Source organism: Myripristis murdjan, chromosome 7, assembly GCF_902150065.1.
Source record: "Myripristis murdjan chromosome 7, fMyrMur1.1, whole genome shotgun sequence".
Classification (NCBI taxonomy): Eukaryota; Metazoa; Chordata; class Actinopteri; order Holocentriformes; family Holocentridae; genus Myripristis; species Myripristis murdjan.
Window position 1 is genome coordinate 25,756,532 of NC_043986.1, and position 27,991 is coordinate 25,784,522.

General features: G+C 43.3%; 1 protein-coding gene across 2 annotated transcripts; it reads left to right on the forward strand.

Annotated features, from left to right (window-relative positions):
* Positions 1 to 1,123: 1,123 nt before the first annotated feature.
* fam120c (family with sequence similarity 120 member C) lies at positions 1,124 to 27,987 on the forward strand. Of its 2 annotated transcripts, none has more exons than XM_030054847.1 (17): positions 1,124 to 2,683; positions 4,574 to 4,820; positions 5,035 to 5,117; positions 8,961 to 9,089; positions 9,554 to 9,656; positions 9,807 to 9,880; positions 10,344 to 10,537; positions 13,483 to 13,645; positions 13,828 to 13,911; positions 14,299 to 14,470; positions 16,277 to 16,526; positions 18,341 to 18,455; positions 19,702 to 19,911; positions 20,511 to 20,751; positions 20,930 to 21,065; positions 21,522 to 21,585; positions 21,806 to 27,987. In XM_030054847.1, the coding sequence occupies exons 1-17, from the start codon at positions 2,168 to 2,170 to the stop codon at positions 22,061 to 22,063; spliced, it is 3,039 nt and encodes a 1,012-aa protein (XP_029910707.1). In that variant the 5' UTR covers positions 1,124 to 2,167; the 3' UTR covers positions 22,064 to 27,987. The 2 variants fall into 2 exon arrangements, with proteins under 2 accessions (XP_029910707.1, XP_029910706.1); XM_030054846.1 differs by having other exon boundaries at positions 2,168 to 2,683; positions 10,263 to 10,537.
* The last annotated feature ends 4 nt before the right edge of the window (positions 27,988 to 27,991 follow it).

Here is a 27,991-nt window from a genome sequence, read left to right on the forward strand (position 1 = left end):
CATTAGCATGGGAAACAGACTTTGACGTTGCCAAACCAAGTGTGAAAGTGTTAGAATTATACATACAAACACTAATGTATACAGATAAGTTTTGAAAAATAAATAAACAAATAAATAAAAGGAAAAAAAAATCAGACTTGCAAGTATAATAATAATAATATTAATAAATGCATATAAATACAAATAAGTGGGAACTGTGCAAACACTGTGACCTTTTTTAATTAGTGTATTTAAAGGTATGTATTTTGTATGTGCAGTAAGTGTGTCTGTGCACGGAGATCAGTGCAAATGGTCAGTGCAGGAGTGTCTCTCTCTCTCTCTCGCTCTCTCTCTCTCACTCACACACACACACACACACACACACACACACACACACACACAAATGATCCTTTTTTGATGTATTTTTAAGACATCCTCTCTGATCAGCTCCAACACGGAAAGTGAGAAGTTGCAGTCCGTGAGACTACTTCCACTTCACCATGGCAACTCAAAAAGTACAAAGAGGGAGCTTGGTAGGCCGGGTGGCCTAGTTTATTTTTATTTTTTTCCCCCCTGGCACCTTCTCCTCGGAGAGAGTTGTGCGGGAATTAACCACAAGGGGACGACATACACACAGTGAACGCAGCATGGGCTGAACAAAACTGCTCTACCTGTTACACCAGAGAAAAACTGTCTCGCACAACTTGGCCATTCATTTATTACGTTTTCCTTTTTTTCAAAAGTTTGCATTCAGAAAATATCCAAGGAAAGCAGTTCGCTAACCAAACATTATGAGACAAAGATTGCACCAGGGAGAGCAACAGCATCGTATCAGACCTAAAGTCGTGGTTTTAAAAGTGTGCAGGAGGAGAGTTTCTCCTCTGTTTTTGGGCAGACGAGAGACAAAATAACGGCGTTTTGTACCACACACCACTTTTGGACCAAAGCGACTTCCCAGCTTTTTTTTCCTCAACCAAACAGTCTGTCGCATACTCCTGGTAGTTGGAGTTTTTTGTCTTTCCCAACACAGTATTGCCTGAAAAGACACGATGTAGTTATTGAACTACATTTCCCAGCATGCCCCCGGGCCGCACCTCCTTCCTCCACTCCCTCCGCCTTCCCTCCCACTCCACTGGGCCGCGAGGAAGTCGCAAGATGGCTGATGTCGCTTGGAAGTATGTTCCCCTCCGCAACATGAAGCCGTGAGTGTGGAAGAAAGCGAGGGAGGCACCATCGGGCTTTTATTTTTATTTTCTTTTAGTTGTTTTTCTTTTATTTCGTCAAACATCCATCTCATTCCGCGTCGTGTCCGGCCCGGACTTGTCTTCGAGAGTTGACGCGTCAAATCACGCCGGGGACCCTGCCAGCAGCTAACACCAGCTAGCCGCACAGTTAGCAAATACTACAGCTAGCTAGTTTGTTTTTTATATTATTATTTTTTTCAGTTGATATTCCGACACCTCTGAGCTACCAATTTACCACTACACGTGTGCTGAAATTTGGCTGAGACAGTGCAATATCAGTATCTAATATTTCATCTTGTCAGATAAAAAAAAAAAAATAACGATCTTGCTAGCTGTTCTATTTAACATCATGTCCGCGAAGTGGCCAGCCAATCTGTAGGTTGCTAACTAATGCGCAGTATTGCATCTCAATTGCACCCGTCAGTAGGATTATTATTTTGTACACATCGCTCAGTAACATCCACCAGCTAGCTGCTGTCATCGTTTTCAGTTGCCAACTACTTTACTTGTTTTATTTTGGTCAAGCCAGTTACCTTAACGCCAAATTATGGGGGCAGGCGATTTGGTAAACTTTTTCTAGCTGTAGCTAGCTGCACTGGCCTTGCTCATTGGCACCTCACCAAAAATCCACAGGGATGGACAGTAATTTGAACACTCACGACCAAATTTGAAAGATTGACATTAGATTTCCTGGAATAAGTAGCTGTCACACACACTTGTAAGGCGGCGCATGCTCGACCAATTTGCCTGTTTTGGGTGACAGTTAAGTTGTTTTTGCAAGGATAACTAGACTCCTACAGTCAAGTCACTACATCAGAGACCAGTTAGCTTGCCGACAGTGCACAGCTAGCTACAGTCTCGCCCCACATAACATTACAAACACGGCGTACAGGACGTATCCAGAGCCCGCTCCCGGCCAGACACACAGGCTCAACAACACCGTCATGGGAGTTCAGGGTTTTCAAGAGTACCTAGAGAAGCGGTGTCCTGGGGCCGCAGTCCCGGTGGACCTCCTGAAGCTTGCCCGTACTGCGGGCCGCCAGCCCCCTCACCATCATCACCCACACCACCACCCACATCACCCCGGGCCCATGCCTCCCCCGCCCCCGCCTGCCAGGATCCTCATCGACGCTGACTCCGGCCTGCAGCGCCTCTACGGCGGCTACCAGACTGACTGGGTTTGCGGGGGCGAGTGGAACGCCATGTTGGGCTACCTGGCGGCTCTTTCCCAAGCCTGTCTGTACCAGGGCGGCCTGGAGCTGGTCGTGGTTTTCAATGGCACCCTGGGGAAGGAGCGCTGGCCCGAGTGGGCGCGGCGAGCTCAGGGCCAGCGTCAGACGGCGCAGCTCATAGTCAACCACGTCGGCAGCAAGGCCACCCCGCCTCCCCGGGCATGGTTCCTGCCCCCGGCCTGCCTCAGCCACTGCGTCCGCCTCGCCATGTTCCGCTTCCGAGTGCGGGTGAGCAACACGATCGTAGTTATAAAGTTATTAAATTGTGGTCATTTGGCTCTACATTCATTCAACATTTATCTGACTGATAGCATGTATTCGTAGCTGACATCAACTAGTGTTTTTTTCCTTGTTACGAGTTTATAACTAAGTGCAACTAGTTGCTTGGTCAGGCGAATTTTGCTTTATGTTGCTACAGGCCCAAGTTCTCATATAGGCATTTTTGCTGTGTCTAGCCAGCAGAGCACAGACTCCTGATTTAGCTGTGCACTGGTCTGATGTTAGCTGATGCATGTAGCTGCGTGCGTTTTGCTCTGCTGTGCATCTCAATCCGCTCCCCTGGTTTTTATTTGGGATGGGCTGCTGGGAGGAGAGATGGTGGCAGGGCTCTAGTGCATTTTTTATGGAAGAGCGCTACTGCCTAATCGAGGCTGTGCATCCTTGTGAACGACAGGCTAGAAACATGTGTATTGTACACCATGGCCTAACCTATATATTACATAACATGAACTCAATGAACCTTTACACATTGTTGAACAACTGCTGAGTAGTGGAACTATTAATAGATCGCCAGTGCATGGCTGCTGTGCATTTGTAATGACTTATTTTGTCCTGTCCACAAAGTCAGGTGGTTGCTGAGTGAAATTAATCAGAATGAATTTAATTTTGTCCGCAATTTGTGTATTTGATCCACTGATTGAGCCTTATTCCCATGGATATCAAATACAACCATGGAGAGTGGAGGACTGAAAGATTTTTTTTTTAATAACCAATCAAAGCTAATGTTTTGCTATATGGAAAGGGCTAGACTAGCGTGAAATTGATTCCTTTGAAAAGGAAAAGATGATTATTAACTTTATGCTTAAGGCCACTGATATTACGCGCTAAACCACTGAATGCCTTTACACAGCCTTTCTTCAACCATATCTACCTGTGTCTTTTTTCCTGTAGATATCCACATGTTCACATGCTATTATGAAAAAGCTCCTCGTTGTATGTCCAAAGAACATACCTTTTTAAATTATTTTATGTCATTGATCCTTTATTTGGCCAGGAATGTCTGAGATAAAAGATCACCTCTTCCAGGGAGTCATGGTCAAGGCAACAGCACAATTCGTTTCACATAAAAAGAAAAGACAGTTTCATCTAATGTTGTATGAAGATAAAAGTCCCACCCAGGTCCCACTATCTGGCACCCTTGTGCTCCTTGTATTCCAGTAGCCACAATACTAACTAGAGTAATGTGGCTCTTCTTACTTGTGGTCCAAGAAACAGTTTTGTCATATTCCTGCAGTGTACCCAATTTCCCCTATGAGATCAATAAGGTATTTCTGCTTCTGGTTCTGATTCTGATCACAGTCTTGGGTAGCTTGTTCAGTTTTACACAGACTGATAATTGATCATTTAAAAATGTCAGGAGCCACATAATGAGCCTGTCTTCTTTGGCCCATATTGCATTCACTTGAAGGATAGAAGAACTTTGATCTCAAGATCATTAAATAGATTTTTAATGAAGTAACTGAATGTAATTAATTAGTAATTAATTTTGACATTGATTAACACTGACATTGATTAACATGATTAACATGGTATTCGGGCAGAATCCTGGGGCTCTACTTAGCTCACTCCACAACACCACCATGAAAATCACTCTACCAGTTTGGAACCACTGACGAGTGTCACATCATTCAAAGTAATGTTTGTTTATAACTGTTCTACCAGCCATATCATGACACCTCACTAGAAAGCAACAAGTGTCTGCTCCTTTTTTTGTTTCTTCAGGCTGGCATGAGAGAGAGGCTTGTCTGAGTCTAGGAACTGACTAAACAGTATCAATAAGAGGGTTTTATGGAACAGCAGGTTACAGTAACACTCAATTTCTCCTCTCTCCATCTGCAGGTTGTTCAGACTTTGGAGGACCACCACCAGGAGGTGCTGTCTCTCTATAGGGACTTTGGCTTCGCTGGCCTGATCGCTCAGGACTCCGAGTTTGCCCTCTGCAACGTACCTGCCTACTTCTCCTCGCACGCGCTCAAACTGAGCTGGAACGGCAAGAACCTGACCACACACCAGTACCTGCTGTCTGAGGCTGCCAGGCAGCTCGGGCTCAAGACACAGCACCTGCCCTGCTTCGCTGCTCTGCTGGGTACGAAACAGCACACTCCGCAGATGCTTAAATTTGCGCACACACACACACACACACACGCACACACACAGTCAAGGGTGCGTCCCAAGTTCCTCTTTGTCACTCTTTCACTCAAACACACGCCCCTACTCTTGAGGTGTATTTTTGTCACTCGCCTTTGTCCGTTGCCGTTCTCTGTTGACACAACAAACACGTTGCACGTTTTGTATTGCAGGGAACCATATTCTGCCTGATGAGGACCTGGCTGCCTTCCACTGGAGTCTGCTGGGACCAGAACACCCACTAGCTTCACTCAAGGTAAACCTCCCAGCCCCAGTTGCCAGCAGGAACTATAGCTTTGGTCATGTTTTTTTTCTTTAATTGTGTCCTATAAAAGAAGTTAGTTTAAAGACCCAGTTACAGAATTCATGTAAAATGTGGGAACTGCAGAGATAATAGATGGTTGAAAGCAAAATTAGAGAGTGACAATTTGTTTCTCAGAATTCACCAAGCATCAGCGTATGGAGGTTTTTGTCCCTGAATCTTTCCAGGGTCCCTCTGGTATTGTAGTATTAATAGTTTCACTGCACTGGTCTGTATCCATAAAATGTTAGGGATTTGCACAAATCCACTCTCCCATGGCTGACTATTCAGTGAGCAGTCTCAACAAATGTTTGTACATTTGGTAGGTGCCAAAATTTACAAAGACCATAGCAGACGATGACTAAAAAGAACCACTCTGTGCTCTTTATTGTGGTCATTGGTTACATCGTTGGTGGCAGTCATTTCAGCGATGAAGGCAACAGAGATCAGCCTCTTTCACACTTCTGAGGAACTTGTACACCTCACCATGCTAGTTTGGGTCACTCCATCTTCCTTGCTTGTATCAGTGGGTCCTTGAAATATCCACAGAAAATCACCATAGTAAATGATAAAACTAATTAATAAATGTAGGGCTTCTATGCAGTTATTCGCCATCTTGTCACCTCTTAGATTAATACAGCACAGGGTTAGCACAATATACAAAACATGTTACTGAATAAGCTTTACTGAAAAAAAAAAAAAAAAACTATGGCCCTGTACAGTTTTGATTGGTCTAAAATTCGGTTCCTGCTAATTAAAAAAAAGTCGTAAATTCCTTAAATCTGTCTTTTTGAAACCTACTCAGATGCATAAACGATGTTATTGAGGAGCCGTGGTACTAACACCTAACAAGCCTTATTTATTGAAGTTTTCCCACTTTGGGCATTTGTATGGTTTCAACAGTAACATAATGGCCGCCTAAAACAGTGACTGAAGGGATGAGAACCAAATAATATGAATTTAATGACGCTCGAACCTCTCCAGTAGCTCGTCTACTGCTCAGCCATTTGAACCAAATATAGCTCCACTCTGTTTTGTCTTATTTTAGTGACATATCTCAGTATGAAAAGTTTAGCCAAAATTAACAGTCAGTGATCCTGATGAATGAGTATTTTAATATTTTGTTTTAATGGCCTGTCCCTATAAGATGTACTTGCATATTACAGTATATTTTTTCTGAGCTGGCCTCCCAGCATACAAACTACAGAGGGATGAGGGATCTTTTAGACTGGACTCATAATTTAGTCAGTAATGAGAATTTTGGGAATATGTGAGGAAGACCATTAACCAATAATATTTATAGCCCAGTGTGTTGGTTAGTCCCTAATGTCCCCTTATCCTCTTGTCTCCTTGTCCTTTATTATGGCAACCCTGGTTCGTTTTTTCTTCTCTTTTTTCAGAGGTAGATACCTCCTACCCTGCTTTTGTAACTGTGGTCTAATTCTGTGGGTCTCAATGTGCAGTCCAGGGGTCCCGGAGCGGTCCCAGGGGGTTCCCAATAAAACACTCTGTGATCTGGTCAGAATCAGACTTGGCCGATATTTTGTAGTTCGGCAAGGATCTGCCATATTAGATTTTTTCCCCCAAATCAGGCAAAAATTGTTTGTGCAGTCAATCAAGCTTGCTGTGGTGAGCTCGTATTGGAGTGGTACTGCAATGTTGCTGAAGCCCACAATGACTTGCATGCAGTATTTTAGTGGTGTGTTAGGGTTAACCGTTGTGCTGCTGCTCTAATAACACTGTCCAATATGTCAGTTTTAGTGTGGTCCAATTCTGTGTAGTGCATGACCAACATAGTGATTGTTATATCATTTTGTAGACATTATTGATTTGTGTAGGCTTCTGACCTGTTGGTTTGCTGTGTGGAATTCTGATAGAAGTATATTTGTGGCTATAGAGTCTCATGGGCTTGTAAATAATAGGGGTGAGCTGACTGGTCTGGAAAAAATATTATCCAGTATGCATATCATGATTGGTTTATGAACACTTGTTTAATATTGTGGTACCAAACAGTGGTGACTTCTGTGTTATTATAGTGAATTGATCTGATGAAGATGTTTCATCATGTTTTGTACTGATGATAATGAAGTAGCGTAGCAAACGTTTTACTGTTACTGATAAGTGTACATGCAGATAGCTAGTTATTGATATTTAAGTAGCAGTGTGTTGTGAATGTTTGACTAAATCTGTGTGCCATGACCTGGTTTTGTATCTTTGCTTGTGATAAGGCGAGTGCTGCAAATGTGACTGCTTCCGATCTCTCATCTCTCTTTCCACTGCGCTGCTCCTCATCATTGTGGAACGCAAATGTTCTTATTTTTGAGAATGTGTTTGTCCCAAGTCCTCAGAACATCTGCATTTGACCACACAACTCAAGCCAAACATTTTTTTTTGTTTTATTCGTTTGTTTGTTTGTATTTTTTTATCCATCATTTCCAGCTGAAGCTGTTTTCTGCTTGAAAACTGTCGCTTCCAAGTGTAAACAGCAGACGGGATGTTTTCACTCATTTCCAGCAGTGCAAAAGCATTCAGATGATACAGTCCTTCCTAAATCAATTTATACAGTTTTCACAGATGTGTACTCTAATCACTGCATGCAGGCCAGAGCCTATCAGCTTCTTTCCACTTTGTGAAATATGACAGCAATGCATGACACTCTCCTTCATGATCCTTAAATTACATTACATGCATGCAGTGTGGGTGTAGCATCTCTCTCAGTGCCGTTTTAGTTTCAGTTGTATTTCCCTTCTAGTAGAGATCGCAATGAGAGGACGTATAAGGGGGCAGTTTTCTTCATAAAATAGATTTCACTCACCATGTTGTTATCTCTCCGCCATCACTTCAGACAACAGTTACACGACTGTATCAAATCATATCTAAGAATGTCTTATCCAGTGGCGGTCTGTGACCTGAAAGCATTTGGGATCCAGTGGTATAACTTATCGAGCATGCAGTAGAGTTAGGGAATCAACATCACTTACAGCTGAAACACACCATGCGTTGTTTGATTGTCCTGCAGTTGTTGGAGTGAAGCTTTTTTAAAAAAATTTGCTCAGCTTTTATGTTGTACCTATCAGTTTTGGAGCAATGTCTAATGGATTTATCGACCATTTTGGTCACTAATGTACTAAGAACGCACTTACCAAAAATGTTAATACAGGGAACGGCTCACAGAGCAGTACCAACTACATTATGTTAATGGTATGGATTAGGGCCTGACCCATTATTGGCTGGGCCAATAATATCTTCCAATTTCTGGGTTCTGAAGTCCAATTGGAATCGCCTGATAACCACAAATCAAATCTTTTATAAACATGTAATTCCATGCCCAGTCCAAGTGTGGCGGTAATGCCACGAGCTGAGAGCAGTGTCACATAGGAGATGAGTAATGTTAGTCATTTTTCTTACGAATGTAGGCTTGGGCAATTGGATGAATATCTCGGCTACTGGCTAAGCCCACATGCATTTTTTCCCACAAACACACACCAATCATATCTACTATCTTCTATCCTCCAGTAACGGCAGAACTCTTACTGACACATGATGAGTGGTGACTTTATGTTCCCAAGCTGTGTAACTAAGCTACCTACTGCAAATGCTGTGCTGGAGTCTGTTTGCTGTAGTTGGTTTACACGCTTATAAGCCACAGCAGTTGGTTGATTAAAAACACCATAAGATATAATGATTAAAAAACACACCCCAGAATCTTAGAGTGGTGCAGTCCCAGTGCTGCTCACTCCACGCCCAGCCCAGTAAATTGTAACTAATAACAAGCCGTTTCTATGGTGGCTATTCCAGGTGCGAGCCCACCAGTTGGTGCTCCCACCCTGTGAGGTGGTGATCAAGGCCGTCTCCGAGTATGTCTCCTCCATCAAAGACCTGGGAAACCTCGACGCCATCGCCAGAGATGTCTTCAAACAGTCACAGGTAGCACACCTGTACACAAGCTTAGTTTCCATCTAAATGTCAAGCAAACCGAACATAAAATGTCAAAATGTTTAAAAAATGTAAGCATACATTTGTTGTTTCAGTAAGTTGTGTGGAATCAAATATAAAGTTGTCAGAAAGCATAACCATGAGAAAAGTGCACTACAACTTTATTTATATAACAAATGTGTTTACATCATCTCATCAATAAAGACCTTTTTATGCATCAAGTGGGCAGACATGAAACTTATGGGAAGTTTGCTATTTCCATACCGCCTGTCTCATTTGCTACATCTTTGTCTTAATAAAGATACATGAATTGAAACTGAGCTACTGATACAGAAAACACACACTAACTCATAAAACAGGTGAATGCGTCCCCTAAATGACTGTTATCAAATTGTCACACATGCAATCCAAGCATTTTTGTACATAGTGCACATATTTGTGTGTTTCCCCTGCAGTCTCGTATGGAGGACAAAGTGGAGCGTTTTAAAAAAGCTGTGGAGTATTTCTCAGCTGCCTCCAAACCACGCCCGCTCAACATGGGGCCCTCCCCTTTCTTTTGTGAGTAGCAAACCCTTTCACTCCACTAGGAAACAGAACCAAAGGGATCATCTAGTTCACATGTCATGTTTTGATTACTGTTTTACTAAATAGTTACCACCACATGCTTTTCTTTGATTTGCATGCTGGTTTGTGTCTTTTCATGCTCAGCACCTGGGTTTGGACCCACTCCATTCGGGGGACCACCTGGCCACATGGGACCGATGCAGCCTGGAAAGAATCAGGTAGATTCCTTGGCTTGCTAATCCTTCACTTTCTGCCTTTGATGTGTATGTAATTGTGCATTGCTCTGCATGAATCTACATGTAGCAGATTGGATTAAGTTTTTACTCTTTGAATCCCTTTGTGGCCTGTGCTCATTTATGGGAAAAAGGGCTTAGGGAGGAGGGTGCAGTCTGTTCCATCCAGAATTCTCTGACCAACCTTGACTAGATGCTTCTAGTAAAGCTGAAACAAAGTAGGACAGCATTAGTTCCTGTCCCTGAGACACCTTTTCCCCTTTCCTTCCCCCTCCTCTCCCACCCCTCCTCCTCTTTGGTTCCTTTTACACTCCTGTGCTTTCCTTCTCTGGTCCCCTTGCACCCCCCCACCCCTCTATCCAATCAGTTCCCTCCTCCCCAGGTTCCAGGGGTAAAGCCACAGTATCAAAATGCTCCATATGGACCTGGCTCCACCCTTCTGTTCCAGAACCCACCACCACCAATGCAAGACTGCAACGATTCGCTGACAGGCAAGATGGGCTTCTCTGATTGGTCAGCTCCGTATGATTCCACTCAGGGGGGAAGTCGATTACCCAATCACCACACTGGCACACAGTCGGGTCCCTCTCCCTCTCCTTCCTCATCCTCTGATGGAGATGAACCCAATGACAGCAACGCAAAGTAAGAACACAGACAAACAAGCTTTGGTTACACTTTTTTGTTTTTTGTTTTTTTAAAGCTGGCAGCACCTTTTTTATGCTGAAGTCAATGTGGACATAAAAGTCGGTGATTTTAGAAAGAGCGCTGCCCTGGTTTCTTTTGACAGAACAGAGAGCTTTCTCGGGTTTAGAAACGTTCGTCTTTTTATAGGAGACCACTTGCTCTGTCCATTTTTTTAGTTTGGCTAGTTTAGTTACAAGGAAGAAAGAGTGTAGTTTCACAATTACTGTGTTTACATACACCTTAATGATCAGAGTAGTCAGCCTCATGCTGTAGTTATTGTTTTCTCAAATGCCATGTAAACTAGAACCTTGATTTTCATAATCTGGGTAAGGGATTAAGAGAAAGGCAGGGTGAACTCTAGCTGGCACAAGGCAGCTAGAGAGAAACCCGATTATTATGCCATGTAAACCCATATACTGATTTCTGAATGGGTTTTTCCATGTGTGGATGTATGAGGGGAGACAGTGGATAAGAAAACTGACAGGATAACCACATTAAATTCACAATGAGCTTATGCAAACCATATTTCAAACAAATCCATGCAGCCGATTACGAGATACAAACTTTTTGCATTTGTGGCACCACCTAGAGGTGAAGCACGATGCCTTTTAATGCAAACCTCAGTGAAAACTCCAGAACATGTTTCTCAAATTTCAGGTTGTTACAGCATTTACTGTCCAAACATGTTTAGCAGAAAAAAATAAAAAGAAAGCAATTAGAAGAAGAAGAACAATGAGAAGAATAGAAACAAAAAACAATATGGAGGAAAAAGCACCAATAGAAAGTTGGTAGTAATTGTTAAGGTCAGTTTATAGTCTGGCTATTTGTGGTCATCTGATAGACATCACTGCAATGTTGCCAACATTCCTTCATTGCTCCACTTTGATTTTGGCCCCTGTTGTGCACACTTAGTCTAAACATAGGTGCAATTACAGAGTGTATCGCTGAGGTCCACTCATTTGCTCGGCTTGTAATCTGCCCATTGAATGTCATATAGGCAGGAATACAACGTATTTCTATCTATTAAATGCTCAAGACTCGTTTCTGACCACCACAGTGACAATGACAGCATCACTTGGAGTATACACCAAATGTTGTTGTGACCGACCACAAAATGTGATTATCACCCACGGCAGCCACCACAAATCGCCAGACTATAAGCTGACCTTTACTGTGATGATTAAAGGAATACACTGATTTAGTGGGGGGTGGTGGCTTTAACGTAACAGTTAATGGAACTGTTAGGCAATGAGAACATAGTCACCAAAGTCATTCATGTGTCCTTGGTAGATTATTTTCAGTAGTGCTCCACACTCAGCATACATTGTGTTGAATGATAGATGGTAACCAGCGTCATCCAAAGGGAGAGGACTGAGCTGAGATTTGTAAAAAATTGTTAATTTGTTTATTATGACCTGTGCAGGGATTCCCTCAGAAAAAATGTTAGGCCCACTTGTTGTGTGTGTGTGTGTGTGTGTGTGTGTGTGTGTGTGTGTGTGTGTGTGTGTGTGTGTGTGTCCCAGACTGGATAAATTATAAATGAATGTTTTTAATAAATGTAGCAGGACCTAGCTTAGCCAATGTGCCACTTATTTCAGTGTGGAGGTCTGAGAGGGGTTTTGGGAGTGTAGATGTTTTTCGCTGATCCAGCAAGCACTGTGTTAACATACTGTGTCCAGGTGTGGCCACTGGCCAGGAATTTTTTCTGGAAGCTGTAACTCAAGAGTTTCCTTGTTCCGCTTTCTCCTTTCTGTGTGGTTGGCATCTTGGCATGTATTGTATTATTGTATTTTCTCCTTTTCTTTCCTATCACCTCATATAGAACAGATAGGAGACTTGTAACACGGTATGAATAGCAGTGTGATTCTCAGTTACTACTGACTAACTAGGCTACTAATTTTTTTCCTAATTGGTGTTTGTAACACCTGATGATCGTTTACAAAACCACTGTAAAAGTGGGACACCAGGAAAGGCACCCACTGCACCTTTTCCCCTCTCACAGTCATGGGACGAAATTGCGCCCTGACCTGGATGTAAGCGGTTTTGCCATCCTTCCAAGTTGTTGTTTGAATTAGGCACAATCAAGAACTACATTTGCTATTGAGAAATATTTTAAAATTAGAAAATTTTCAGATGTGTTGCATTCAGGGACTTTTGGACAGTATTGTTTGGGAAATGCGCCAATTCTCCAGCTCCTCTAGCTCAGCGCCTTAGTGCAGCACCTCTTGTTCCTGCATCCATGCTTAAAATTTATCTCAGGATCCTTTGGCCCAGCTGGGGGCCAAACTAGGCCTAGCAGCCTGACGGGCTTTTAATACGCTGGGGGAAACCTAGCTGTAGATTCCGAAATTTAGAAATGAAATCATTACTTCAATATAGCTGATGTTGTCAGGGTTATGTTTGGAAATATTACAGAGGAGTAATCACCCATACTGGCAGTGTTAAGTGATTTTTACACATTCTCGGTTGCCCACCATTTCACCCCTAAAGAAACAAAACCACTTATAAAGTATTGCTACTTACCTATTACCATTTGACATCGTGTTCAGTGTGAGCATAGATAACCAGTGCAAACTGTTTTAGGGACATGTATGATTTTGGTGTCTGCGTTCTCATCTCTTAAGGGGTACACTAACCCGTCAATCACCAAGGTATTTTTTACTGGCAATGACAGGTAATGTAATCACTGTTGAGATAGAGAATTTTGTGTCCATTTTTGTTTTGGGTTTTAATTAGCATAAAAATGAGCTGAGGAAGTGCTTTTGTACAGGAAATGTGAAATAGTGAACACAAACATGTGACCTATCCTAAACTTAATTTTGGGAACTCATCCATCAAATAAGTCTCAAAGATGATTTACCTGTCCTGTCCCGTCCTGCCCCTCCTCACTCTCTGTCTCTCAGCCATTTGACGGACAAGCCCTCCCGGTGGGAGGATCCTGCTGGAAGGGGGGGCTCGGCCTCTGGAGACGGTTCCCATGGCAATGGGAGCGGGTCAAACATTCCGTCACTGCTGTCTATGGCGACGCGGAGTCACATGGACATAACAACGCCCCCTCTGCCTCAGGTTTGTGTGTGAGTGAGTGCAAGGTAGAGAGAGAGAATGTGTGTATGCTTCATGTAGTGCATATTTTGAAACCAAATAACCAGAATACAGTTTGTATGCATTGTGTGTTAATTTGGGAAATATACATTTTGTATACCCTATTTACTAAAACTAGCCTTCCTTTTGGTGTTCATGGTTTTCAGGTCAGTGCTGAGGTTCTGCGAGTGGCCGAACACAGACACCGCAGAGGACTGATGTACCCCCAGATTTACCACATATTGACCAAGGTACACCACTGCGTTTCACGGTTTGGTATGAGGGAGAGTTAAGTTAGGATATAATCAGCTGTAAGAGACTCACTCTGTCATAGCGCATTCAGTGCTTCGACCTGACTCAATCCATGTTCTTCTTTTTTGTCTCTGCGTTCACCTTCAGAATTAATTTTGAATTGTTCAGGAAGCGTGGCTGCCAGATTGATAGTGAATTGTGCCCTCGGGCCGTTTCTGTAAAAAGAGAATGCCTCTCCATGTCGACTTGCTTGTTTAAATGAGGGTTATAATGAATGAATATAGGTAATACATCAGCTTCTTCAAAGCCATGCTCTTATTACACTATGTTCCTCTTTTTCATTTTCTACCCCTGCCTCCTTCTCTCCACACCCTCCACCCCCCCAGGGAGAGATGAAGATGCCAGTGTGTATAGAGGATGAGTGTAACTCTGAGCTGCCTCCCGCCTCGCTGCTGTTCCGTGCTGCCAGACAGTATGCCTACGGCGTCCTCTTCAGCCTGGCCGAAACACACCGCCGCCTGGAGAGGCTCGCCCTGCGCAAGAGGGGACCCCTGGAGGGTAGGGACGAGGGGAGGATGGGAGTCAGAGCGATAAAGAGAATATTTGCTTTGTTTATATATTGCCTGCACATAGACATTGTTGCATCTGTTGTGTCTGAGGGTCACCAAGCTGAGGCACTGAAGAGAAAGTTTCTAGAGTTGTGGTAACCAATTTACAACTTCACAACCATTTTGTTTACACAACCACCCTCAGTTATCATGAGGGAGTCACTGGCCATGACATTCTGCTTGGGGTTCTACCCAAGTAAAATGTCTTGACAGGACTCACCTCTTGTGAAATAATAGCTGTTGATAGAGATGGGAAGATATGAAAATTCAATTTTAATGTTTTCAGTATTATCATGGTATTGTTAAAATGTGATGAAAAAGTTAGTTAAACACACTGCAATCATTTCAACATGTTATGTATTGAAAATTGAAATTATCAACACTATGAACTGATTTGCATGAAAGTATTAACCCAACTAATGCCTTTGATTAACATGAAACACACAACACAAGCATATCAAATGCTTGGTCTTGGACACATGATGGATAAGACAAGCAGACAGACCTGACTGTTTGATGCTGACTTTGCTTCTTACTATACAGTATGCGATGCAAAAAAAAACCCTTTCTTCTGACCTTTTCAAAACTTAAAACTCTCTTTTAAAAATGTGCTGATCAAAAACAATTATTGTGATAATTATTTTAAATGGTGTATCTTACCATTAGATATTTTATCAGAGTCTCCAGGAAGACTGCTAACCATTCCATCCCTAATTGTCTTTGTTTGGATATGTTTTCTCTCTGTCCTCTTTGCTGCTGTTTCTCTGTTCCTTTCAGTAAAAGGAAATGGAACCAGAGTGGTTATACATTGTGGTGAGTCAGCAGATTGGTTAAGGAGAGCCACACAGGAGTCAGAAGGCTGTCGCTTTGATTTCCTGTACCAACAGTTCCCTGCAGTGTGGGAACTAACCCCTCATGTAAACACATGTCCAAAGCCCACAGCAGCTCATGCTTGAATGAGGCACTGAACTGTAACCTGCTCCCCTGCTGTAACAGGGTGTTTACAGATCCTTAAAAAGTCTTGAAAAAAAAAACAACTTTTCAAATATCAGTCTTGAAAAGTCATTAAATAGTCCCCAATTTGTTTTTGTGAAATCTTGATTTCAACATAAAACATTTTCATTTATCCGTGAGTTTCTGTGTACTTTGTCTTGGAGATTAACCCGACTCACTTGATGCTTATCTGTCATACTTACCAGCAGAGAGAAATCCTATAAAATCCTTTTATCTTTGAAGTTCTGTAGGGGGGAAAAAACTATTGGTTAGATTAATTATAACACCACCAAGGATACTTACATTTCTTATGAAATCTTATAAGAACATTCCATAGATATTCATTTCATTAATAATGAACATATTCTTACCTAAAAGTTACCTCTGCATGCAATCACAAATTTACCTTTACACTCACTTGAAATGCTGATTTGTATAAAAAAAAGATTATTTGTCCAAAAAAAAGTCTCAAATTAAAAAAAAAAAAAAAAAAAAAAAAAAAAATCTATCTTATAAATGTCTTAAAAAGCACTAAATTTAACTCTCTGAAACCTGTGTAAGCTGTTATGGATAAATATGTCCACAGCATGCCTAAAATGCAACATGGTGGCAATATTGTTTGAACGATCTCAAAGGACTGCACTTTACAGGCATGATCTAAAAACCTCAGATACTACCAGCGCTGCATCTCTTACTGTAAAGTAAGCCACACACACACACATCTGCATGTAATGAGCCGTCTCCTCCTGCCTCTGTGTCACAGTTCCTCCAGTTATCGTCAAAGAGTGGAGTAGTGGAAAGGCCAAGTCAGCCCTGACCCCGGAGCTGGTTCCAGCCCTGTGTTTCCGGGAGTGGACCTGCCCCAACCTGCGGCGGCTGTGGTTGGGCCGGGCCAGCGAGGACCGCTCCAGGAGAACCAGGGCCTTCTTGGCCTGCCTGCGCTCCGACTGCCCCGCCCTGCTCAACCCAGCACAGGTCCCACAACATCTGCTGCTCATGTGCTGTGTGCTCAGGTACGAGGACGGTCTTCCCCACTATTGGTCGTACTGACTTTTTATAATGCTGCTGTGAATAATATTTTTTTCTTGGTGTAAAATCTTCTTGTGGCCAGGTCTGTATCATGCATAACAACAGAATGACTATGAAATATTGCCTGCAGTCTGCTTGGCGCCCTGATGGTCACATGTGTGCAGCTTAATAGTGTACTGTTCACAATGTCCACAGTACGATGGAAACTATCCTTGGTCAAGCATCAGTGCAAATCAAATATGGAAATATAGTTACAGATAATAGTATGCTTAAGTGCATCATTATCTTTAGTAATCTTGGCAGGAAGCAGGAAAAGAGAGACCTGAGGTATTCCCACTGTTTCCCTGGACACCCTCAACAGCACCCGTTGCCAGGATTTAAATGCATGTTAAGGCTGATAAATACTTAAGTGTTGAACTGTTGCCATAGCTATGGTACATTTGTCTGCGATTTATAGTTTTGCATTGGTGCCTGTCTGCTGATTGCTGAGACTGTAGACCGCAGTGCCAAGGTATTGCTAAAACAATGTTAACAAAGCATAACAAAGCACAGATAAGAGTCGACTCTCGGATAACATTGGTGGTGCCCAAACTGATGTTTTGAGAGATTTCTTTCCTATATGTTGTCTTCACTATGAATGTAAATCAACACGAAAATGGTGAAAGGAATACAGAGTGGCCAGGTGGCGGTCCAGTCACAGTTCTTGTGGTCTTGTGTTGACTTATGTGCAGTTACAGGTTTGGACAGGTGCATATAAGCTATGGCAGCAGCCTCTCTGGGCTCCGCAGGAGTTACAGACAGTGACGGCGTAGCTGTGGTGGCATTTGATGCATAAATATTAAGAATGGCCTTTTACCTTGAGTTATTCTGGGGGAATGTTGGTTATGTGGTCTGACTGCAAATCGCTCAAAAGGCTGCATAGCTCATCTGTTGGACTTGGCTTATCTAATGCCTGGCATAAACTGTCCCTGACCAAAGATGACCGTCGTGAAATAAACATGGCAATATCTTTGGTCTTGGCTCCAAAATGGTGGTCCTACGTCGCACTGGTAGTGAGGTTCGCCGAATGCAGCATGAAATGACGCACTGATCAACGCAATGCTGCCGCTAAACACAATGATGGAAGTGAAACGAGCAAGAAGAAGTGTTTAGGACTTGAACAAAGAAGAAACTCTTGTTGAGTGTTTTTCACAACACAACAGACACCAGACAGACACCAAGAGAACTAGACATTTACATGACTCCGCTGATGATGTATTTGACTCCACAACTTTGTTTACAGTTGTCTTGCCTCATGGGTGATTTGATAACTGCAATACATTTTTGTACGTATGGCCGGCAACTGTACATATTAAGAAATAAGGTAGCTTGTCCCAGCCTTGTCCCATTTTCTTCTTCTGTTCAGTTTTATGGCGGACGGCATCCATGTGTTGTATTACTGCCATCTACTGGACTGTCTTTTGCCCAGTCTTTGCTGGCACTGCCATCACGTGTGTGAAAAGGCGCAAGAGGGAAATATTCCTGAATGTTGATGCATGTGTGAATACTGAACATCACCAGCAGTGCCTGAAAGGTTATCCCAATGATTTACGGGGAAATTTGTGTGAAAGAGGCTTACGTGAAGGCCAATGATATTTCCACCTAAACCTACTAGTCTTGTATTTTGTGACTCTCTCGTTAAGTCTTAGTAGATTCACATCCTCATCAATTAGTTGAGTTGGAGCAAACTTCTCAGTTGTTGTCGTCATGGCTTTGTGCTCCTGCTCTGTAGTCAGGTGTGTTTTTGCTTCCCTCCCAGGTATATGATGCAGTGGCCTGGTGGTAGGATCCTTCAGAGACATGAGCTAGATGCCTTCCTGGCCCAGGCTGTTTCCAACCAGCTCTATGAACCAGACCAACTGCAGGAGCTCAAGGTAAGAGGCCTCATTGCCTCTTGATGGGATTGATCAGGGATTGACCTTTTTTGCAGTTTTGTTTTCCTTTGGAACAATTCAGGTCCATCAGTTCCTCTGTCTCTTGTTTTTTCTGAGTGGATTCTGAGTGGTTTTGGACCAAACGTGAGGTAATGATGTGTTTACCACAGTGCCACCAAGAGGCCAAAAAGTCCACCATCTTTGCACATAACATACAAAAAAGACACAGCTACTGGATACATTATGTCTTTAAAGCCTTTCCATATCCTTTTATGTAATAATAAATAAGTTAATAAGTAAGTAAAATATTAGTCTCGGTAAAATAATGATTTATTGTAGGACAGTAGACTTAAAACTTAATTTGACAAAATTAGTATGCTATAGCCCGTGAAATCAATTTCGGATCACAAGATAAATTATTTTAGACAGGTGTTAATCCAGAGAAAAAGTTTAAAACAGGTTAGAATGGTTGTTATAGGATATACTTGCCGTGGTCCATTCAAAATACAGTACGTTATATTAGGTTACTCATGTAGAGTCACATAATGGATCTCTCATTTTAGATTTGTCGTGTGTCATATTCTGCTATATTTTGTGCCATTTATTTAGGGCCTCATAGCTCACAACCTCGAGAAGGGCAGGACATTTTATGGAAAATCTACCAAAACTTAACAGTACAGATGTTTTGTCGATCTAATTTTCCACATCAGAAAGTCAGATAAATACATTCCTTCAGGGCAGTGTGTGTGCTCCTTTAAGTAAATCAAGCTGTTACCAGTCAAACATGAAATTTGATAACTTTGGTGACCCCCTTAGATAACTCGTCACTTATTCCTCAAAGAACAAATATGTATACAGAGGAGATCACAGGAACCTCTCAAAATGAAGGATGAACCTAAGGGTTTTTTTTCATGGTACAGGATGTTCACCACGAGGCAAATTCAGGCCATTCTATCAGTGAGTCACCACTTTCTCGAGTCATATTGAGTGATGCACGCTCGCTTTGGGCTGCAGTCATAATAAGGTTTGCAGCAGTGGTGCTTAATATGTCTTTGACAAAAAAATAGTGAAGTGGCCAATACTGTTGACCTCTATGGCCATGGAGAATGCTATATTTGTGGACAAAAATATAAATAACTACTGCTTCAGTCTCACTCTGAAAGTTTTAGTCTATCTACTGCTCATCTCTGTCTCCTGTCTTCGATATCGAGGTGTTGTCATCTTTAATATGTGTGTTGGCTGACAGGTGGAGAAGGTGGATGCCCGCGGCGTACAGCTGGCTTCCCTCTTTATGGCCGGCGTTGACACGGCGCTGTTTGTCAATGATGTGTGCGGCCAGCCGTTGCCATGGGAACACTGCTGCCCCTGGGGCTTCTTTGACGGCAAACTGTTCCAGAGTAAACTGGCCCGGGCCGCCCGTGACAGGGCTGCCCTGTTGGACATGTGCGAGGGTCAGGTAGGAACCTGTGTGTGTGTGTGTGTGTGTGTGTGTGTGTGTGTGTAATCATCTGACCACACGGCATGGCTGCCAGCCTGGACATGTGATGGGCAAAAATGAACGGACTGTGTGTGGGATCTTTAACTGCACTTGCAAGTACAGAAAATGGTTTGACAGGGCTATAAGCCAATGAAATGCTCATCTGTAGTGCCATCTGTGTGTGTGTGTGTGTGTGTGTGTGTGTGTGTGTGTGTGTGTGTGTGTGTGTCTAAGACTGCTTGTGCTTTTGTAAGTGTCCTGTCTGAAAGATTTCCACCTCAAGCTGTGTGTTTCTTTTTTTTTTAACCCCTTATTTAACTAAGAACACACTTGGTCTTCAGTAGTGTGTGTGTGTGTGTGTGTGTTTGTGTGTGTGTGTGTATGTGTGTGTGTCTGTTATATGACTGTTGGAGACTAGGATGACAATGCCTTGCTCAAGGGAAGAAAGTTGCAGAGGAGGGAGTGTTATCTAATCACTGTCCCCAGCTTGTGTGTGGTTTTCACACCAGTGACTCTCCTGCATCTTAAACCTAAGTCTGCCACCATCTGAGTGTGTAACCTGTCTGTCCGTCCCGCAGGAGGAGCTGGTGTCCCGGGTGGAGAAGATGCGGCAGGCGATCCTCGAGGGCATCAACCTGTCACGCCCACCACCTCCTCCTCCTCCTCTCCCGCCTCCAGCCTTCCTGCCTCCCACCATGGTGCCCCCTTTCTACCCGATGCCACCCCTCTACCCACCTCGACCCATGGGCAACATGCCCCCTCATCATCACCCGCATCATCCTCATCACCCCGGCCAGCACAGGCCCAGAGCCTTCCCAGGTACGCAGATGCTTTCTTCCACTTCCCATTTTATCCGCCATTCACACAGACACGGTTTTGAGCGCGCATGTCACTTTCTGATGCACACACAGACATACATCCAGATGTTCTAGTTTTCATCAAGTCTCTTCACTTTGCTGTCATCAGTCTGGACAGTCACCTGTTCTCTCCCCTGCAGGTATTCAGTCCATTCCCCCTCAGGGAGGGAAACTGGAGATAGCCGGCATGGTTGTTGGCCAGTGGGCTGGGAACAAACCGGTCCGTGGGAGAGGGGGGTTCAACATGCAGGTGGTGTCAGTGGGAGCAGGGAAAGGGTAAGTAAGACAACGATCCGTCAGTCAATAAAGCTGTTGCCACTATACTTTAGAGTAACATTTTAGTTACCATGGAGCTGAGACCTGTTTTAGAAGTGTTTTCTTTATGCTTATATGATCTGGAGATGATGCACATCAGCCACAAGAAATCTGCCTTGCAAAACACCACCTCATCAAGATTGAAAAAATGTACTTTTATGTCTTATTTAGCATTCCCTCTAAGAGATTCAACCTAAAATCGTGCCTCAAAACAGCAAACATAGTTGCTGATGGTCAGTGCATTAATATTTACAACCGTGTCATGATCTTGGAGAACTAGCAGTTTATTTGCCAGTGAAAATCCTCTTGCAAATGTTAGTTACTGCCAGACGTTATAAGCTTAGAAAAAATGTAAGGAGGCAGATGACAGATGTTTATCGTGCTCTACATCCGTCTCATTATGTCTCTCCATCACAGGAGGGGTAAAGAGATTCCAGCAAAAATAAGGGGAGGGAAAAAGGCACCCACCAACAGAACACAGGTATGACCCGGACAGCGGCCCGGTCTTAAACGAGGCTGTGTATTTTGGCAATGTTTGTTTTCTTAGCAGAGCAGTTTTTTAAGAAAGCGAAGTCACCACAAATGATCAGAGCTGAGAATTCCCTTTTCTCCTGTCACATCCCGAACTCCCCTCCTCTCTCTTACCCTGGTGTCCCATTAAATGTCCCACCCTCTATCCCTCTCTCACCGTCCCCCTCCAGACGTCATCATCCCCCCCAGCCAGCAGTCCCCCAAAGTCCTCAGAAGAGGCGGGCTCTACCCCAGAGGTCGCGACTCAGCAGGTGAATGGCAGCTCAGCAGCCTCCGCCATTGGTCAGCCCTTGGACCTGGCCCCCTTGGCCCAGCCAATCCCGTGTGCCTTAGCCAGCAGAGACAACCAATCAGAGGGGGTGGAAGTGGAGGCCCCCTGTTGCCTTGACGACTGCCCGTCAGACGGAGCGCTACAGAAGGAGGAGTGATAGCATCCTCTCAGGATGCACTGCTCTGAGAGAGTGATCTGTGTTCGACTGCCTTTCCCTGTTTTTGTAGCCCTGCCTGCTAGCTGCACGCCTCATCACATGGACCAGGATGTGAAGGGGGGAGGGTCCTACCATGAGCCTCTCCCCCTCCTCTGCTGCTCCGTGTGATAGGCCAGAACAGTTAGCCGTTAACTCCCTTTTTAGTTTTCTCATGTGGTTTTACATTCTTTTATGAAGAGAGGTTTTCTCCATGAGTCTGAAAGCGCCCCCCACCCCCTGAAATAAAAAAAATCCCAAATGCCTCCCTCCCTCACTCAGAGTCAAAAGAGCTTGAAGCTCCCTGCCCCCCCATCCCCACCCCCAGTATAGTCCACATCTTAAATCAACCCCCTCTTAAGTATGGGTCTGCACGGTTTAAGTTTCTTATTTTATGTTTTTAATGGTCCCACACTTTGAATCTCTGCACACAGATGTTCTAAGCTAGCGGTTATGGTGACAGATTGGATGTGGTTTCCATGGTTACAGCATCTAGGCTTGTTCGCCATGGTTGGTTGCTCGGTGTTAATGTGTTTTGTTGCTATAGCCATCTCATGTGAGAAGTGTCTTACATGAGTTTAGAGCAGTGTTCAGAGTTTGACTCTGATGTGTGGCGAAGGAAGATTCAGGTGCTCTGAAATGACAAAAGTGCTATATTTCTGCGCAGTTTCCCTGTCCCTCCATACTGTGCAGGTTCGCCACACTGCTAAACACACAGACCGTTAGCATACTTCATGGCAACAAACCCCTATATAAATTGGTTGGCTATCTATCTCTGGAGCACTTCTGCACCACCATGGTATTAGCGCGTTAACTTGCCCTGACCAATGTAGCATAGCCTAGTGCTTAGCTGTGCTAAGAGACCCCATGAATTTATGCACCTTAAGCCCTAAAGTATGCAAGGTCTTACCCCGCCCCTCCCCACCCCCCAAGAAAAGTGCATTATTATAACTCCCCGACTTCCCTGCCCCTTCTCCAAAAGCTTTGATTGTATAAGCCAACAGAGAGCACTTATTGTTGTATTTAAATGTATTGAATTAGAACAAACCCCTATACAGTTGAATTGACAGTCTGTGAGGGGTGTCCCCTGCGCCTGACTAAATCATTATGACCTGTAGAACTACATTTTAAGGTAGAGATCTATTTGAGAGACGTCAGAATGTGAACAGAGTGGTTTCAGACAAAGAAAGCACTTTGTTTTAAAAATGAAAACCCACACTGGACAGTCCTCTACCAGGTGAAAAAGAAATGAAAAACTCTAAGGCACCTTCTTGAGTTAGGCCAAAAAAAAAAAAAGAGTAATGCTGCCCAGTCAAAAGACGGAAGTGAATGGTGAGGGTTTGGGTCCCTGCTGGAAGGCAGGGTCCCCTTCAGATTTGCCTCACACATTCATACAAGAACTTTGCAATCTGTCTGGAATGACTCGCAATTCTCCACCTTGTGAAGGATTACCGGGAATCATTTCAGATTTGAATCAAGTAATTCCCAAAGTGTATTTAACAAGGCCAGCCGACGGAGCTGGCCAGAGATAAGAAAGGGGTGTGGTGGCGAAGCCTCAAAGATCCCCCTCTGGTGGTGATTGAGTAACCGATGTCACGGTGATAGCCCAACGCCAAGAGCTCCTGCCCAGCAGAGCTCTGGTGTGTCACTTTAGACCAGCAGAAAGCACTTCCCTCCCTTTAGTGCCTCCGCCAGCGAATGGAGAGGCTTCAGGGGTAGGAACACATGTCACATGACAGGGGAGAGGGAGGCCTCATGGCGGCCTTAAGTGTTCCGCCTCCAATCTGACACTTGCAAGATTCTGAAATATTTTTTTTATTAGAGCGCTTATGTTTGTAGAGGATGAGATGTGTCGCCCAAAAGTAGGTTTCATCTGGCAAAGAAATACAAGTATTTACTTCTTATCAATCGTTGGTAGCACAACTGCAAATTTATGAGCAGCCGACGGATAGATACTGCCTGAGAGATGCTGGCCATAAACATTGTCTTTTCTAGAAATTTAATATCTGAGAGAGGTTGAAATGAGCTCATGACTTAAAAAAAAAGAAAGGCAAGTCAACAAGAAGCACCTTATTTTCTTACTATGTTGATGACTTATGCTCTATATTGTGTGCCACAAAATCGACATGAAAAAAAGCTCTTATGAAATGCCGTTTTGAAGGAAAAAACCCTGACTATATGTAAGTGTTAATGTAGTCGCGTCAGACATCCCCTCCGTTACGAACTTCAACCATTACAGTGAAACGCTGTCAGTTGACCCAGCGATGAGCGTAGGCCTACGCTCATCCCAGGGCTGGGCCTCGCCGCTGTCTCTTAAACCAACACCAAACGAAATCAAAGGTATGAAATAATTAGCTGTTATTGGTAGGGATTAAGCATACGATACAGAATGCTATAGGTGTTTTTAGGTTAAGAGTAGGTAACAGCGTCGGACTCTACACAGGACTGTAATACACAGACACCAAGACTAGGCTAGAGAATATAGCACCACTGGCCGAAATACTAAGTCTAGAATTACTAGGAGTCATATACTTAACTGCTTTCAACTTTTGACATTAGTACAAGTATGTGTATCGCAACAGTACATTGTTAGAAGATGGCTTTTTCTGCGGCGAGCCAGAGTGTGATCTGGCTTATGATGCCCTCTCTTGATTGGCTCGCCAGATAACAGAATTCTAAACACACACATAATACACACACACACGCACGCACACATGACATATTACACAGAACGCACACAGATCCGCATACAAAAACGACAAGACACGTATTCAGTTGCATTTGTTACCAACAGCATTCTCTCTGCTTTTGTGCTGAAGTGATTTTGTGCAGTTTCAGTTCCCAGTGGAGTGGTTGTCGGTTCATCAGAGATCATTTGGTAACACGTTCTACTGACTATATAAAAAAAAAAAAAATATCCCACATTCAAGTTTTTTGCATGGACAGATAAAGAATACATTTTTAGAGGTGTCAGGTAGACACAGAATCATAATCATCTATACACAGAACAGTACATACACAAACACACGGATACATAGATGTTATACCCTGAGTTTCACACTAGCTAGTATGGAGAAAAAAAAGTCAACACAATACATGATGTAGTGTCCCTTCTTTTGTCCTTGTCTGTTTTAGTTTATTAGATATTTGATCAGTGATTTTTATGCTTGTTATCCTAACCCCCTGCTCTATGTCACTCTTTCTTCCCTCTCTCACCTCCTCTCCTCTTTACCTCACTGTTCTTTTACCTCTTTCTCTGCCCTCTTTAGCCCCTCTCCCTCATAGAAACATGCATTCAACCACACACACACACATACACACACATACTCAGACTTGGTAGTCTAATCCATGCTCACTGATTCAGTCACGTTTTACACACGGACACACTCAAGTACACTCAGATTTCCACACAGATAACCCTCCTGTCAACCCCCAGTATTTCAGTTTCACTCTTATCATCCCCTCTCTTTTTCCTCTCCCTTAGCCCTAGGACCGTTTCTATTGGCCGTTTTCTCTCTCTCTCTCTCTGGGCTGCCCCGCCCCTTAATCTACCCAACTAACAGTAAAGGTTATATTAACGTTGATAATCAGTTTCTGTATGTATCTAGCCAGAGTCTGGAAAAAAATGGAAAAAAAATCAAAACTGTTTTATTCAATTGTGCAAATGTGTTTTCTTACTATTTTTAATGTTATTACGTCTTCTAATCTAATCCTTCTACCATTGCTTCAGTTAGTACTGAAATACGCTTAGCCAACCTAGAGATTTGAACTGTAATGATTGCGATTTTCCTTACCTGTATTTTATATGGCATCTTTAGACCACTTCACCGTTTTATTATGTACGTACGTAAATATTGCCCGTTGCGAATTGAAAATCGTCGTCTGCACTATGTTGGATTCTCATGTTATCCCTGATAACAATTTCATGGTCGACTCATTATCAATCGAAGCTGAACTCTGCGCCCTTGCACAAAGCAGCTAAACATCTCATCTGAACACCTGAGAACCAAAGTACACATAGCATCCCCCTCTACCCCTGTAACGCCCCGTTTTAGTCCCCTGACACTGATGGTCTGCCCCCAAGTAACAAGTTTTCTGATGAGTATGATTATATATATATTGACATTGCAGCACGTGTGATTTATCTGACAAGTTCTGTGAGGTTACAGTACATGTATTTTTACACTGTGGTTGTTGTGGAGACGCAGACAGACAAGGAAGCAAAGGAAGTGTGCGTGTGTGTTCGTGGACCGTGAGTGAACGAGCGAGTAGGCGAGAGGTGTGTGTGTGTGTGGCCAGGTGGGGTCACACAGTCACAAGGTGTTGGCGGTCAGTTGTGAAACGTGCCCGAGGTGGCGTTTTGGTTGAAGGCTTTGCGTAGGCGTCGTGGAAGAATTCACCGCTCCTCTTGCTTTGGCACGCTCTCTTCTTTGTAGGATCCCTCTAATGACTGACTGACTCCAGGCTGTGTGAAGCACAGCGCACGCTGACATCAGATCTACAACTAACACACAGGAAGGAATGACACCTGGCAAACATGCTTGCAATCATGCCGGGGTTTTGGCCACCCCTTTCTTTTGTATTCCTCTTCGTGTGTCTGTTGTCTTCTCTCCTTACACTTGCCTTTACAAGACTCAGAGAGACAGTGCACCATGTTGCTCTGCTAAGTCTGTTTACTATGTGGGCGTGTAGGCTGTTGATAGTGAGAACAGAGTGGCTGAATTTTCCCTGAGACACAAATCTGAGATTGGTTTACCTTCTACCAGTCCTCACACAAAAGGTGGATTGCAAGCAAGAAATACTGAGCCTTTAAGCAATGCATTGTCATCCATTAGGAACAGTGAAAAAGATGTACTGCCAAGGTTTTGCCAACAAACTGTAATCCTGTTTTGTGCAAGTGCACTATCTTACTAGCTTTCCTTTGTCAAACATAGGAATTTTTTTTTCCTGCTACATCTACCTCCAAGCAGAGGCGAAGGTATATCAGATTTTAGCTCAGAGTGTCACAGGGAAAATTCACCCTCTTGATGACAGCAATGAAATCATTCGTGTCCAGCGGATAAGAATGCACTGCCTCTCTGTCTGCCTGAAGGAGAGCATCTCTGAAAGAGCTCAACAATGTTGAGAGAACCAAAATGTCCCAGGATAGATATGTATTATGTTGTATTTTTAGAAGACATTAAAAATATTAATGTTTGTCATACAGAATGTGGAATGGAAATCGTCAGATGTGTGTTGTGACTGTCCTGATCTATCTGCAGCGTTCTCACAGCGTTGGTTGTGTCCAATTTGAATAAGCTCCCTACTCTGTCTGTCTCTCTCTACACTGCCACCCCCTCCCCCCTCTCAACAGCCCCCCAAGCTCCAGTATAACCACCCCCCCCCACCCCACCCCACACCCCCTTGCCTGGCTGTCCCCCACCACGGGGCTCAAGTTGATCATTGTGAGCCATTTGTTGTCATGTTGGTCCATCACGCCTTCAACAACATGTGTACTGATGCATGTACTTCAATACCCAGGGCCACCCAAAACTTCCTGTGCAGCGAAAAGGGTTAATTTTTTTTTTTTTTTTTTATCCATGTTATTATTATAGAATTATTATCATCATCATTATTGCTGTTATGATTATGGTTGGTATAATTTGTCATCATTGTTAGCATTATGGAAGCACCAGACTGTTTGTGGAAAGACAAGAGGAAGGAAGCTTTTCTTTTTTTTTTCTTTTTTTTTTTCTTTTTTTTAAATTCGTCTGGCTGTTGGTGGTCTGATCTCACAGAGGGAGGGGAGGAATAGTTCAGAAAGAGACAAAGATGGCAGTCATGTTTGTACCGGTTGGGAAATGACTTACAGTGCTGAAATAAAATTTATTCTTTTAGTAAAAAAAGGATTTC